Source organism: Vipera ursinii, assembly GCF_947247035.1.
Source record: "Vipera ursinii genome assembly, chromosome: 4".
Classification (NCBI taxonomy): Eukaryota; Metazoa; Chordata; class Lepidosauria; order Squamata; family Viperidae; genus Vipera; species Vipera ursinii.
The window spans coordinates 99,006,426-99,021,774 of record NC_139514.1 but is presented as its reverse complement, the minus strand read 5'-3'; the positions used below and the strand labels follow the sequence as shown (position 1 = coordinate 99,021,774).

The 15,349-nt window shown below is 40.7% G+C and overlaps 1 protein-coding gene across 1 annotated transcript in view; it reads right to left on the bottom strand.

Annotated features, from left to right (window-relative positions):
* Nucleotides 1-2,249: 2,249 nt before the first annotated feature.
* The window catches only part of DCT (dopachrome tautomerase), a gene marked incomplete at both ends in the record, with an annotated part of 33,205 nt that continues 20,105 nt past the window's right edge, over nucleotides 2,250-15,349 (bottom strand). The window contains 6 exons of the mRNA XM_083361301.1: nucleotides 2,250-2,431; nucleotides 2,899-3,100; nucleotides 5,314-5,449; nucleotides 5,556-5,735; nucleotides 7,827-7,993; nucleotides 10,261-10,361. Of these exons, the coding sequence (XP_083217427.1) occupies nucleotides 2,250-2,431; nucleotides 2,899-3,100; nucleotides 5,314-5,449; nucleotides 5,556-5,735; nucleotides 7,827-7,993; nucleotides 10,261-10,361 (968 nt within the window). The remainder of the gene's footprint in view (nucleotides 2,432-2,898; nucleotides 3,101-5,313; nucleotides 5,450-5,555; nucleotides 5,736-7,826; nucleotides 7,994-10,260; nucleotides 10,362-15,349) is intronic.

Below are 15,349 nucleotides of genomic sequence, written 5' to 3'. Positions count from 1 at the left end.
AGAAGAGTCCAGGCCTGGAATTCCAGGCTTACTTCACAAGAAGGCATGAATTGTCTGCGCACAAGGGATGCCTGTTGTGGGGTAGTAGGGTCATCATTCTGGAGACACTGAGGGACAGAGTCATACAGTCGTTACACGAAGGGCACCCAGGCATAGTTAGGATGAAGGTATTAGCTAGGAGTTACCTGTGGTGGCCAGGTCTAGACAAGACAATAGAGGAACTGGTACACAGTTGCTACGCCTGCCAAAGGTCCAGGCCGGAGCTGCCCCATGTGCCTGTCCACAAATGGGAGGCAACACACACCCTCTGGTCCAGGGTCCACATTGATTACGCTGGTCCTTTCCAAGGACAGCTATTCCTAGTGGTGGTAGACAGTCAGGGGGCTCTTTGCCACTCACGGCCTCCCTGACATGTTGGTCTCGGATAACAGGCCTCAATTCACCTCTGCTGATTTCCAGGCATTCACGAAAGCCAACTTGATTAGGCACGTCACAGCTGCGCCCTTCCACCCGTCGACCAATGGACAAGCAGAGCGCATGGTGCGAACGACCAAGGACGCGTTGAGGTGCATCATCAGCGGTGACTGGCATCACAGGTTGGCACAATTCCTGTTAGCACAACACACCACACCATGCACAGCCATGGGCAAGAGCCCAGCGGAACTTCATTGGGGCAGGCGCCTCATCACCAAATTGGACAGGCTCCACCCTGACAAAGTGGCTGCAGAAACTGAGCAACCCAAACCCCCTAGGGAGCTACACATTTGGGCCAGGAACTATGGTCTGGGACATGCGTGGATCCCTGGGGTGGTGGTTGACAGAACTGGCCCTTACCCTACATTGTAGGGTTGGAGGGGGGCCGACAGATAAGACGACACATAGACCAAGTCAGGAAACAAGTTCCTGAAAGGTCCCAGAACAACCAACCGGAGGACCTCCCTCCATTGTCCACAAATCATCACTATCAACCCTACCAACAAACAGCTGGACCCGAGCCCGAGAAGGACCTCACAGACCCGCTACTGTTGCCAGAGAGACCTGCCTGGCCCAGGCAACAGCCGGCCCAGGAACATCAAGACAACCCGGCCACAGGGTCAGATTCTGGGGTGGGTCAACCAGAAACGGCCAGCCAGGAATCAGCCACTGACTCTGCTGTCCAGGACAGGGGGAACCCCTAAGACGGTAATCTAGGACTCATAGACCACTCGCCTATCTTGCCAAATATGTGCGGACATGAGGGGAGGCAGAAGGGCATGGTATTACGACATGTCATTGTTAAGCCTATTGTTACAGTATTGTAGTTATTTGCTGTTCACTCTATTGAAACCATTGTTTGTTCTTAAAGTGGGGAGGGGTGTTATGTATGGGGGTTTAAGAGATACAGCAAGCCGCGGCATAGCCAATACCACCAGGTGTCACTGTATCGAAACTGCTGTGGCCGGTTAGTTTTCAGCTGGAAACTAAGGTTTAAACTGATTGGCTGAGAGCGTACCTGGCCAGGTATATAAAGGTACAGGTAACCCCTATTTCCCCAGTACAGTTTCTACCACGAATAAAGAACCCCTATGCTGTACTCATCGGCCTGGCATCTTTCCTGCGTTCTAGAACCCACTACACAATAAGAAGGAATTTCAAACCTTGTAAGACATTTTGTCAAGTGCCTGAATTTGAAAGCCGATTACATCGAAAAGTAATGTAATGTTATAGTTTTCTAATGTGTATAATAAAAGTTCTGTATTTGCAAGTGTCTGTCACTGATAACCAAACAGAGGTTTATTTCTGAATTGCTCTCGTACATGACCACCCTTCTCAAATGTATGTCTTTGGCAGGGCTTTTTTTGTCATAGAACACCCAGAACGGAGTTCCGACACCTTTTTTTTTTTTTTCAAAAAAAGCACTGTTTTGGAAACTTGTGCTGAGATAATTTCTCTAAAAGAATATAATGATGAATAAATGCCTTTCTCAAAGATTCTTATGTGCTTAGATGATTCCTTCCTATCCAGCTAAGCACCTAATTTTATAATGTTGAAACAAGTGTGCTCTAAATTAATGTTTCTTAACCTTGGCAGCTTTAAGATGTGTGGACTTCAACTCTCAGAATTCCTCAGCCAGCATGCTCACTAGGGAATTCTGGGAGTTGAAGTCCATGCATCTTAAAGTCACCAAGGTTCAGAAAAACTGCTGTAAATAAACATACTGGATGTCTAATGGGGAATGGGGAGAGAGATTGCCAAGAAATGCTTCATTGCTATGGCTCATTCATATACTGTTTTACATTGAACTGTGCATTCATTAGTGGCTCAAAGTCTTTCCAGTGTCTCTTGTGTTGCAAGAAGATAAGCAGAAGGACCAGCAGAGCTAAAACTATGAGAGCCCCCACAATACTGGATCCTACCATCACAGCCCAAGCCTGGGATTCTTCAGCAGATTCTGAAAAAGTAGAGAAACGTTGTGAGGTATAACAACATTGTAGGTTAGCATCTCTCTTCAAAGATTTTTTAAAAAACAGCATAAAAACATTAGGTCCACCACTATAGCTCTTAAAAATAGAAATATATGTTTGCATTTAAAATCCAATGAAAGAGATGTATTGAAGTGGAGAGGTAACCCAGATGTACTGAAATGGGGAAAAGCACAGCCATTATAGATTTAATGTAGGGAATATAAAAAACAGGGTCAGAAGGGTTCCGATTGTCTCCTGGATTTAAAGCTTCCTCATGTGGATTTGGCTCATGTTGATTTGTTGCTGTGAAAATAGCTGGACCTTTAAAATCTGCATATTAATCCCGTGGCATCAACTACAAAGATCCTGCATCAACTAAAATACTTGGTGCCTGGCTGTTGTGTGATTCAGACAGAAAGAATTCTGTAATTCAAATAGAAGTAGATGCTATTACCTGCCAGATCAATGTCATAGCTATAGCCAAGTTGCTCAGCAGTTAGAAATATTTCCTTATTGGTGATAGGAGGGAAGAAGGGCACCATGTTAAACATCTGGTTGTGACCAATGGGTGCCAGCTCCTGGGGCCAGGCACTCTCCGATGGGTTGAATCTTTTCATCCACTCATCAAAAATAGCATCAGTGAAGGAATGAAGGACCTATAATTCCAATTGACATTCATCTTAAATTCCTCATATGGCCATGCAAATATAACAAAAAGATACTACTACCCATCTCCACTTTCAGGCTATCTACATTCACCATGTGTCCTCCTCGTCGGTCATACTCAAAAGCTACATCTGTCCTGAAGAATGAAAGATGATGCAGAACAAAAACTGTAGCTTCACGCATCCATTTCCTTTTAGGTTCCTGCTACAAATTGGTAGGAAATTGCTCTCCTAGTATCTGGAAGTGTACTACAGAACTAAAACATCAGTGTTGGGGTAGAACTCAGAAAAAGCATCTCAGCCAGTATCATTCACCCCCTGCTGTAAGCTTTGTTCTACGTAAGAACAAATTCGTACAAACTAACAGACTTCAGGAACTTTTTGGCAAAAGAATAAATCTACAGTATGTGTGAAAAACCTATCCATGAGTTTTTGATAAATTTAATGCAGGGTCAGCAGTCACACAAATGTCTTTAAAACACGGTCTTCCTGTAGTATCAAGGTAAGATCCCAGATGTTTGGAATTCAGAATTCAAGAAAAAGGTCTAAATGTTTACAAACAGAGGTTTCTATTGCTATTTCTGTTGCTGTTTTGTCCTCAGGTTCTTTGTAATCTTTCTACATATAGAGAGATTAGTACAGAACAAATTTCTCTATTTGAAGCAAATATTATTGGCTTTTTCTTCATGATGGTTAAGATTCTTTATTACATCCTGGTCTCAGAGGATGCTTCAGACACCAAACCACTATTTCAAACGTGCTGAGAAGGAATCTTGGCACTATTACTGAAATTTACTAAGAGTGAATGTTCAAGTCCTTCCTCTTTTGATTACTTGTACTAATAGCTGCAGGGATCAAACTTTAATTTAACCAGCAGAGGGAGCTCACGGAAAATCAAAAGGAGTCTGGAAGCATGTTTCTGACTGACAAACAGATTGTATTAAAAAGTGTGATTTTCCATATGCTGCAGCTTCATGCTTTTTAATAATATTTGTTGGTTGGAAAAAAATCTACCAGACCCCTTCTGATTTTTTCTCACCACACACTGACACAACTGTCCTACGTCTTTAGCTCACAGAATCCAAAGGACTGTACTGAAGTACTGAAATCACAGCGGGTTACAATGTGTCCATATACTATCTTTGCAAAATATTAGTTTCTTTTTGGCTGCTTTTAATAATATGACAACTAATGGATACTCTTGATTTCAGAACACCATAATAAATGTTCCATTTTAAAATAACAAACCAGATTTTACTATCACATTGTAAGGAATTCTGTGCATTGCAAAAAACTGGAATATTCGTAACACTGATTAAATCTGGAGGAAGATTTGGAAAACCATTTCAAATATCATCCCCTATATAATCCACTCTTAGCTCCTAATCTATCAAATATGGGGATTAGGGGTGTCTCAAATGTTTGAAACTCGCTTTTAATCCACCAAAATCCATGAAATAAGTGATGGAAAAAAATACTACTGGATCTTTTAATTTTTCTTTCTTGTACCTTCTCTCTACCATTGCAAACTAATTGTAACTGACTGCAACTAATTTGGAGTAACTGATAACTTGATTTAATTATAAACTTCTGAGTGCTTCAAACCTCAACGGAGAATATATGAAATATAATAGTAGCAAAAGCAACAACAGTCACAAGAACAATATGGTGTAAAAAAGTGAAAATTAACTGAATAATTTATTTTGAGTGATTTGCAAGATAAATTAAATGCCTGATTTGTTTTCCAAATAAATTTAAATAAAACCCAAAACATATATACGGTCTATTTAAATTAAATCTCCATATGTTGATACGTAATAGAATATGTAAATTTTGTATTTTGATGTATGCTCAAAGAAGTTGATGTATGCTCAAAGGAATTCACAGAGTACAGTAAAATAATGTCAAGATAGCAGCTGTTTTTTTATTTGTATTGCTCATGCAATACTCATTAATAAATTAAAAGTCTATCACACTATTGCAGCTGACCTCTTAACATATTTCACCATATTTGCAGCTCCCCACTTAGTGCTATTCCAAGCTAAAAGCACGGTAGTCAATAAAGATCAGATATACTAATCAGTAGAAAACATTACTTCCTTTTTGTGCATAAATCCATTTTCTGCTGGGCTTGAGGGGAAAAGTTCTTATGTAGTCATATTTAATTGTAAAAGTTTATGGAAATCAAAAGCAGAAGAATGTACCACAAAGATGGGATCATTCGCTGCGGAATGGGGGAAAGCACCTGTTCCATTCAAAACAGAGTGAATCAAGTTATGGAGACTCATGATTGGCGGCTCAAGGTTACCATCTGGTTCGGCAAAACCTTCCAATGCGTTCCTGTGGCAAAGGCAAGTAACGCGGCATGTCATTTCTAGCTGTCTCCGGCTTGAAGTAAAAGTCATTGCCAAGCAGCAAAACCCCTTCTGAAATGCAAAGCACTCACCTGAAACTGAATCTAGAATTCCAAAAGAAAGGAGGGCTATCAAAGTCCTGAAGAGAGAGACACCTCTGAATGTCCTCCAAGGTTGGCAGCTTATCACCAGCTTTGCTAAAAGGGTGCCTCTGTAGAGGCCCCTCGTTGCTTCCATTGCACAGTGTGACCAGACGGTTATAGTCATTCAAACTTAGGTTCAAAATAAGACAGATAGCAATAGTTAGATCTGTTAGTTAGAACTGGTTAGTAATATCTGACCAATTTTGCTTCATTGACTTATACAGCAGAAAAGAATTACATCTTTAATTAGTTACCTGAACAATTAATATCACAATGATTTTTTAAAAAGTTAGCAGAATTTTGATAATCTATACTCTACGATGTTTGGTAATAATCACTCTACATCAATTTGGCACTTTCCATTTACTTGATTAAAATTACCATCATCTTCAATAAGCACGGCTAACCGCTCTAGTGTGCTGGTTGAGGCTGATGAAAGCCAAAATACAAAACACATCCAAGGTCAGGTTTACAACTAAGATTGTTACAGGATAGCAGCCACCTTAGGTAAAACTAGATACTATTGTATAGAACACAACTTCTGAAACTATTTACTTGTAGGACCTCTTCTCACTTTTAAAAATTATGCAGAACTCCAAAAGATACTTTGTGGGTGTTATATTTATTAATATTTACTGTATTAAAACATTAAAATTGCATATTTGTAGTATGTTTACTTATTGAATCACATAAAAATAACAGTATTAAACTGATTAGATATTGAAATAAAATATGTTTATGAAAATATCTGATCTTTTTTAACAAATAAAAATAATGATAAGGGTGACATTGTTTTACATTTTTGCAAATAGCTTCAATATTTGACAAATCAATCTGATTTTGCGAACCCCAGTGAAGGACCAGGGTGGGTCCTTGGACCATTCTTTAAGAAGAACTTCTTTAAAATATCAGTTTTAGAAATTCTGAGATAAAACAAAACGTAATGTTACTTCTTAAAATGGCTAAAGTGGTGTGGGAAGAAATCAGATAATTGGTATTAAGTGAACACGAGGTGTTTGGGCCTTAACAATGTTAACTTTAATCCTGTTAAAGTTTTGGCATCAATAGCTTAGAGGCCCCGAGCAAAAGCAACCCACAGGGAAGAAAGGGCTCTCCTTCTCAAAATTTAGGGGAAACAACTGTGCATTAGAGGAACAGGGGAGCATTAGAGGAGACATGACCATGGAGTTTATTCACACAATGTGGTTTAATGGTTTTAAACTTTTGGGAGGCTTATACAATATTTGGAAAATATCTTGTAGGGAGTTCTTTTGCCCATTCACAAAGTGGCTGTCATGGGAGGTAAAGGTAAAGGTTCCCCCGCACGTGTGTGCTAGTCGTTTCCGACTCTCACCTCCGTTTCAAAGCCGAAAAGCCAGCGCTTGTCCAAGGACGTCTCCATGGTCATGTGGCCAGCATGACTAGATGCCAGAGGCGCACGGAACGCTGTTACCTTCCCCCCATAGTGGTCCCTATTTTTCTACTTGCATTTTTACGTGCTTTCGAACTGCTAGGTCGGCAGAAGCTGGCACGAGTAACAGGCACTCACTCTGCTACGCGGCACTCGGGATTCGACCTGCCAAACTGCCGACCTTCTGATCGACAAGCTCAGCGTCCTAACCCATTGAGCCACCGTGTCCCTATGTCATGGGAGACATAACCTTAAATAAGGCTAATTTATTAAACTTTTTTTTCCTTTTCATCCCATCCTAATTTACCTGAGATCAACCTACTGATCTCTTCTAAGAAACCCATGAAGCTTATTTGTGGTGCAGAGGCACCCTCACAGGTACAGGAGTTACTTTGATTCAAACATAAGCATCAAGAAAGATGTTCTTGGCTACCTCAGTGGTGGCACCAGCTAAAGTTGTGCCTGAACCAAGGATGTGTCAAATAAGGCTTTTGTTACATAATCATAATTTTGTCAGTCACAGAATTGGAAGTTGCCTTAGATATTGTCTCCTTCCTTGTGTTACTTCACCGAGGCTACCTTCACCGAAGTACCCTAAGGCTTAGAATTGCTTAGTAAAATGGAAAATTATTATAGAACTCATTCAGTGTTTAAAAATATTGAGGGATTTGTAATATACATATTTATTTGAATACAATTTCTGTATTGATTTAATAATTGAAAGACAGATAATTAACCATACTGGCAGTGGAAAATTAGTATGGACATGTTGAACATCAATGTTTAAGCAGTCTCAAAATGTTCGTTACCTATTGCAAACTATCTCCCATTCTGAGAATCTTGAATTACGACTTATTAGATTTGGCTCATCTGGCCTTGATGCTCCAAAAAGTTGATCCGTGCACACATCACATTCATTTTTGCCTGTAGCAAAATTCCAGAATGGCAATGCAAAGGACTCATTGCCAATCAGTCGCTAACGAACATAGATGTGGAGAAGATATGGAGAAAAGAATTAAATAAATTACATCTTTATATTGGTCTTTGGCAATGATACTTACATCATTAACAAATTTTCATACCTTTGCAATATCTCTTGCAATATCTCTTTGTCCATGAAAATTATATATTCCATTAATAAGATCCATACCATTTCATTCTCCAACTGACACGTGCCTATTTTTTTTAAATGCAGGATTCATGCAAGCTTATCCTGACTAGCTACTCAACAGCAGTGGAATAGTTAAGCAGAAAGGCAGAAAGTGCTTTAAAATAAGTTTATATTCCCTGTTTTCTGGTCTGCTCTCATTAATGAACCCCATCATCCAATCAATATTGCAACAACAACAAAATAAGCAGCACAGATGCATTTCAATATAGGTTTACTCAGAGTACTAGTATTTGAAAGATGACTATGACAACACAATTAGATTCTTCTTAGTGCTAATACATTGTTCTTTTACCTGCAAGCTACAAGAGGAATTCTAATAGTCTGTCTAGAATATCTGGAGACATTATGCATTCCCAGGATATTTATTTTTCTTAGCTTTACACTTCTTTATTAGGAAAAGGATGGTAAGAGACAGTCAGCCTTGGGAAAATGTATACATGTTTTTACAGTTAGTAACAGACTATTTCAAACATATGTGCACCAAGAAGTTTGAAAAATGGAGGTAGTGACAGATTTTATTTTCCTGGGCTCCAAGATCACTGCAGATGGGCACTGTAGCCAAGAAATTAAAAGACGCTTGCTCCTGGGGAGGAAAGCCATGACAAATCTAGACAGCACACTAAAAAGCAGAGACATCACCCTGTCAACAAAAGTGTGTATAGTCAAGGCTATGGTCTTCCCAGTTGCAATATATGGCAGTGAAAGTTGGACCATAAAAAAGGCTGAGCGCCAAGGAATTGAGGCCTTTGAATGCTGGTGCTGGAGAAGACTCCTGCAAGTCCCTTGGACTGCAAGGCGATCAAACCGGTCAGTCCTAGAGGAGATCAACCCTGACTGCTCTTTAGAAGGCCAGATCCTGAAGTTGAAACTCAAATACTTTGGCCACCTAATGAGAAGGAAGGACTCACTGGAGAAGAGCCTAATGCTGGGAAAGATTGAGGGCAACAGAAGAAGTGAACGACAGAGAATGAGGTGGCTGGATGGAGTCACTGAAGCAGTAGGCGTGAGCTTAAATGGACTCCAGAAGATGGTAGAGGACAGGAAGGCCTGGAGGTCACGATGGGTTGGACACAACTTTGCAGCTAACAACAACATGGTTTGGGAATAAGAAGACAGACTATTACATATTTTATTGGTTCATGTATATCTATCCAAACATGGAATGAACAATTTTTTAAAAAGCTATAAAATACACAGCTGTTTAAAAAAATAGCTATCTAGAAGGAAAATGTACACTTCTTCATTTATCTCAGATAGGATAGCAACCCTAACCCTAACCCCGTAAATACCAGTATTCATTCTTGTAAGCCGTAGAATAGTATTAGTGATTTAAAATTAATATATGCTGATTTATATTGTGACCCACAAAATCTTCCTTCCTTCCTTCCTTCCTTCCTTCCTTCCTTCCTTCCTTCCTTCCTTCCTTCCTTCCTTCCTCTCTTTTTCCTCTTTCTACTTCCTCCTTCTACCTCTCTTTTTCCCCTCCCTTCTTTCCTTCTCTTCTTTCTTGTTCCATACTTCCTTCCTTCCTTCCTTCCTTCCTTCCTTCCTTCCTTCCTTCCTTCCTTCCTTCCTTCTTTCCTCCCTCCCAGGGACAACACTGAAATCCAGGATCACATGATCGTGGCAGTATAACGGTGGTGCTGAAAGAGCAGCAGGACAGCAATGCTGAAACGGCCACAATTTCCCGAAATTTCCTTCCCTCCGGAGTAATGGGTCCCAACATTCTGTAAAGTAGCCCATGTGAGAGACCTTGTTTGAAAAGGTTTTGCCCTATGATGCACCATTTGCCCCGTTAATGGTTGCAGACATGACAGTTTAGTAGTATATAGCTCACATAACTATAGTTTTCTGGTCAGTTACCATAATAATGATGTTCCATTTTGATCCCACCAACTTATCATTTTTCTGCCTCCACTTTGCTTGACCTTGGCTCTGCTACTAGATGGCAGTGAACCATATTTTTCATTTCCTGTACTAAGAATCTTTCCCTTCCTGGAGCATTATGAAGGGCAGGAGATGCCCGAGTAGCTTCTTTCGGATACATGATGAAGACAGTGATGACAACTAACCTGCAGATCTCTTTCTAAGAGTAGTAAATGATACCTATGCCAGGTAACAAAAGCAGGGCCTTGATGGGAGAAATCTATTGCTGTAAAAGGACGGCCTGGTCCTGTAAAAAGAGAGAAACAAGAATTACAGTTAAAAAGACACTCTGAACAATAGGTTAGATTTGCAAAGACAGATTAAATGTATACACTTCTGCTCCTCTCTACCATTCCTTCTTCTGCTCTTTCTCCTTCTAATTTTTGTGCTGAGTTTTTCTTTGTCTTGTAAATCTGCATAATGTAGATGTACAACCTGCAATCCCCAAAGCCCGCCTGCCTGTACACTTTCCACAGCAGCTGTCATTTTTCACAAATTAAAAGTAATCTTGTTGTTGTTAGCTGCGAAGTCGTGTCCGACTCATTGCGACCCTATGGACAACGTTCCTCCAGGCCTTCCTCTCCTCTACCATCTTCTGGAGTCCCTTTTTAAGCTCACACCTACTTCTTCAGTGACTTCATCCAGCCACCTCATTCTCTGCCATCCCCTTCTTCTATTGCCCTCAATCTTTCCCAGCATTAGGCTCTTCTCCAGTGAGTCCTTCCTTCTCATTAGTGAGTTAAAATTTCACCCAAAAAAATGCTGGGTGTTAAGTCGTGGGCTTACATTGCACTAAAGGCAGTTTCACAATGCACAAGTTTCTGTAGTTAGTGTTACAAGTTTCACAACACAATACATTCTTTATTTCACAATGTAATCTGTGAGATACGCAGGAGGCTTGTATAGCCTTGAGGAACGCCTTGGATTCCCATCACTTTGTGGTCCACCAACTTACCCAGCAGGCTGGGTAGACCCACTTGTGCTCCAGGGTCAAGGGGAATTGAAACGCTCTGGCTGGCCTCACCAGGTTGGCCCACCCCAGAGTCAGTCTGTTCTGCAGAGTAGGCACAGTGGTTGCTGAGGTTCGGCTGGCTCGCTTGGTCAGGGGTTCCATGTTGCACTTCCGTGCTTCCCAGTTCATCCTCAGATTCCACCTCTGCTGAGAAGGGAAAACCCTGGTGGTTCCAGTGAGGGCTGTCTTGGCTGCCAGTTTGAGGACATTGGGAGGGACTTATGCTGAAGTCCTCACTTAGTGACCGTTCTGGAAAACTTTTCCTGAGTTGGTCGATGTGTCTTCTGACCAGTCGCCCTCCCTCCAACCCCACTTCATAAGATAGGGGTCCGGATGCCTTGGTTATTTGACCAAGAACCCATAAATTCCCGTGACCATAGTTCCTGGCCCAAACCCAATCACCCATGTGATTGACCAAGAACCCATAAATTCCCGTGACCATAGTTCCTGGCCCAAACCCAATCACCCATGTGTAGCCCCCTCGGGGGTTTTGGTCCAGAGGCTTCTGTTGCCACTCTATCTGGATGAAACCTGTCCAGTTTAGTAATCAAACCTCTCCCCCAACGTAGTTCAGCAGGACTTTTACCTGTAGTAGTGCAGGGCATAGAATGCTGGCAGAGTAAAAAATGCCAATCTGTGATACCAGTCACCTGTGACAATGTGCCTGAGTGCCTCCTTTGTTGTCCTCACCATGCATTCGGCTTGTCCATTCGAAGAGGGATGAAACGGTGCAGACGTTGCATGTCTGATGAGGTTAGCTCTAAGAAAAGCCTGAAATTCAGCAGCAGTGAATTGGGCCCCATTATCAGAAACCAAAACATCAGGCAACCCATGTGTTGCAAAGAGTTTTCTCAGCACCAGGATGGTCCTAGAAGTAGTCATGTTAACAACTGGAATTACTTCCAGCCATTTTGAGTGGCAATCCACTACTATCAGGAAACGTTGCCCCTGCAAAGGCCCAGCGTAGTCTATGTGAATCCTAGACCAGGGAGTATGCATTTCCTCCCACCTATGAACTGGGGCCTGAGGCATTTCAGGCCTAGATTGCTGGCATGTATAACAACCATGGACTTGATCCTCTATAGCCTTATCAATGTCAGGCTACCAGAGGTAGCTTCTAGCTAAAGCTTTCATTCTGACAATGCCCGGGTGGTCTTCATGTAAGGAGTGTAAAACCCTGTCCCTTAGGGAAGTGGTAATTATGACTCTGTTCCCCCATAAAATGCAGCCTTTATGTGCAGACAGCTCATGCCTCCTGACAAAATAACTTTGAAATTCAGAGCCTGGACTTTTTTCCAACCAGCCCGTGTATACCCAAGACAACACTCTACTCAGAATTTTATCTGTGGCAGTTTCAGCAGCAATATCCCCTGCATGGAGGAGAAACTCAGGTATATCCTGTATGGACAGTATTCTAGCAGCAGGAGCTGAATCAGGATCCATTAGTGGCAGTGGTAGTCTGCTGAGGCCATCAGCATGGCCCATTTCCTTTCCTGGTTTATGAATTAACTTAAAATTGTATGCAGACAAAAAAAATAGACCATCTCAACATTCTTGGAGATAGTATGTGGGGGTTTGTTTGTCTGTTGTGAACAGTCCCAACAGAGGTTTGTGGTCAGTGTAGACCATGAAATCCCTGCCATATAAATAATCATGAAATTTTTTAACTCCAGCAACTATGGCCACGGCCTCTTTATCAATCTGTGCATAGTTGTGCTCAGCAGATGACAATATCCTAGAGTAAAATGCAGTAGGAACCTGTTTCCCATTTTTCTCTGTGTGGCTTAAGACTGGCCCCACCCCATAGGGAGATACATCACACGCAAGACATACAGGTTTAGACTCTATGTAATGAGTTACAGTGGACTTTTCTGATAGAAGAGCTTTCAAATCCTGGAAACTTTTTTCATGTAAGTTAGTCCATTTCCAAGGGGCTTTTTTGTCAAGCAGCCTGTGGAGGGGCTCTGCTATTGCTGCCTTATGAGGTAGGAATGTGTGATAAAAGTTTAAGAGACCCAAGAATGCTTGCAGCTCTCCTTTTGATTTGGGCCTAGGAGACATTTTAATGGCCTTCACTTTTGAATCAGCGTCAATGTGGAACCCCAAGAATTCTGTTGATGAGACCCCAATACTACACTTGTTTTTCTTTAATTTGAGGCCTGTTTCGCGAAGCCTCTGCAAAACAGCCCTGAGCCTCCTGGCCAATACTTCTGGGGATTCCCCAGCAATAAGAACATCATCAAAATAGGACTTCCTGTTTGGCAGCCGTTGGGACAACTGGGAAAAGCTGGTGTTCGGCTTTCCAGCTTGGTTTTTCTTCGTCTAGTGACCCTTAAAGGGTCAGAGGTTTGCCCTGGAGGGGCAATGAAGGAGGAGGGATACTTCAGGAGCTCAGATCAGGGGGCACACGATCAGAGCAAACTGTAAGACCCTCTGGAAGAACGAAGGAAAAGGCTGTTTAAATCTACCAGCCATAGCCATCTCCAACAGGAAGCAAAAAGGACCATAAATCAGCAGAAATTCAACTTTGTGCTGAAGCTGGGTGAGCAAGATTTTCTCTTTTCTTTTCTTTGAGGATTATAAATGTTGAGCCCCTGATTGGAAAGGGCTGGAAAGTAAAGACCCCCCAGAAGATTTACAAGTGGCAAGTAATTATAACAGGGGGAGAGTCTCTTTGTTAAAAATATTGGACATTGATAAATAAGCCAAGGAGGACATCTAGTGGTGAAAGAAGAATGGAATTTCTGATATACTGTTTGTTGTTGATTGAAGTTAGCTTTGACAAAAGACACCTGCAATGATAAGACTGCCTTGTTGTGAGACTAAGATTTAAACCTACTTTTTTTGACTTTGGCTAAATTTAAACAGATGTTGCTTTGGCTCTAGATTGTAAGCTGTAAAATAACTTCATCGGATATTACTGGACTCATGAAGAAAACTTCTTCTGCACCCTCAGTAGGACAATCCAGTCCTACAACACAGGGATCTATTGAAGCAATGTTGCATAAGGAAAAAGTAAGTTCTGCTCAAAGTGAAACACAGATTTCATTAAAATTTCTTCAAGATCTTATGTTAAAGAATCAAGAGACTTTGGAAAGGAATCATTTAGAAATGCGTGAAAATCATAAATCTACACAAAGTAAACTGGAGAAATTAAATAAAGAAATTTTGGACATAAACGGAAAATTTGAAAGTCAGAATCAAATGATAATAAAAAATCAACAGAAAATACACAAAATTGAAAAAAAAACAGATGAGAATGATAAAAAATAGAAATGCTACTACAAGAAAATGAAAAATTAGAGAATGCTATTAAGAGTTTAGAGATGGAAAAAGCAGAACATTATTTAAGATTTCAAAACGTTCCTGAAGATAGAGAAGAAAACATAGCGGAGGTGATTATTGATATCTTGGAGGAGATTTTGAAAGCGGATCGAGGAGGAATTCAACTTGAGTTAGATGATATTTTTCACTTCAATTCAAACTATGCAAGAAGAAATAAACTGCCAAGAGAAGTACATGTATGATTTACAAAGAAGATAACAAGAGATGAAGTAGTACAGAAAGTTAGAGATGAACCAATACAATGTAAAAATAAAGAGATTGTGGTTTTAAAGCAGATACCTAAGAGAGTTAGAGATACACGAAGACAGTACCATTTTTTGACCACGAAATTGATTGCCAATGGCATAAATTTTAGATGGTTGATGCCGGAAGGTATCTTAATAAACTGGAACAATACAAGGTATAGACTGGGTTCAATTTGGAAAGCAGAAGACTTTGAAGCGAGGAGTAGGTCAATTCTAGATAAAGGAGTAAAATTAAGTCAAGGGGAGAGTAAGGAGCAGAAACAAGCAGAAGAGAGGACACAAGGAGCAACTGCACAAACAGAAGAACAGAAAGAGGAAGATGATCAAAAAGGTGAGGATGAAGGGCTTGCTAGAGAACAAGGGACTACTAGATCTACTAGACCGAAATATAAATAAATAGAAATGGATACAGAAAATGGAATCTTCTCAGTAAACATAAATGGACTGAATTCTCCAATTAAAAGAAATGAGATTTTTAGGAAATTATGGAAATTGAATTTGGATATAATTTGTTTGCAAGAAACACACATAAAAGTACAGCATCATAAATTATTGGAATATTCAAAAATTGGGAAACTTTATTATGCATCAACACAACAGAAAAAAAGAGGAGTCGCTTTATATATATTAAAG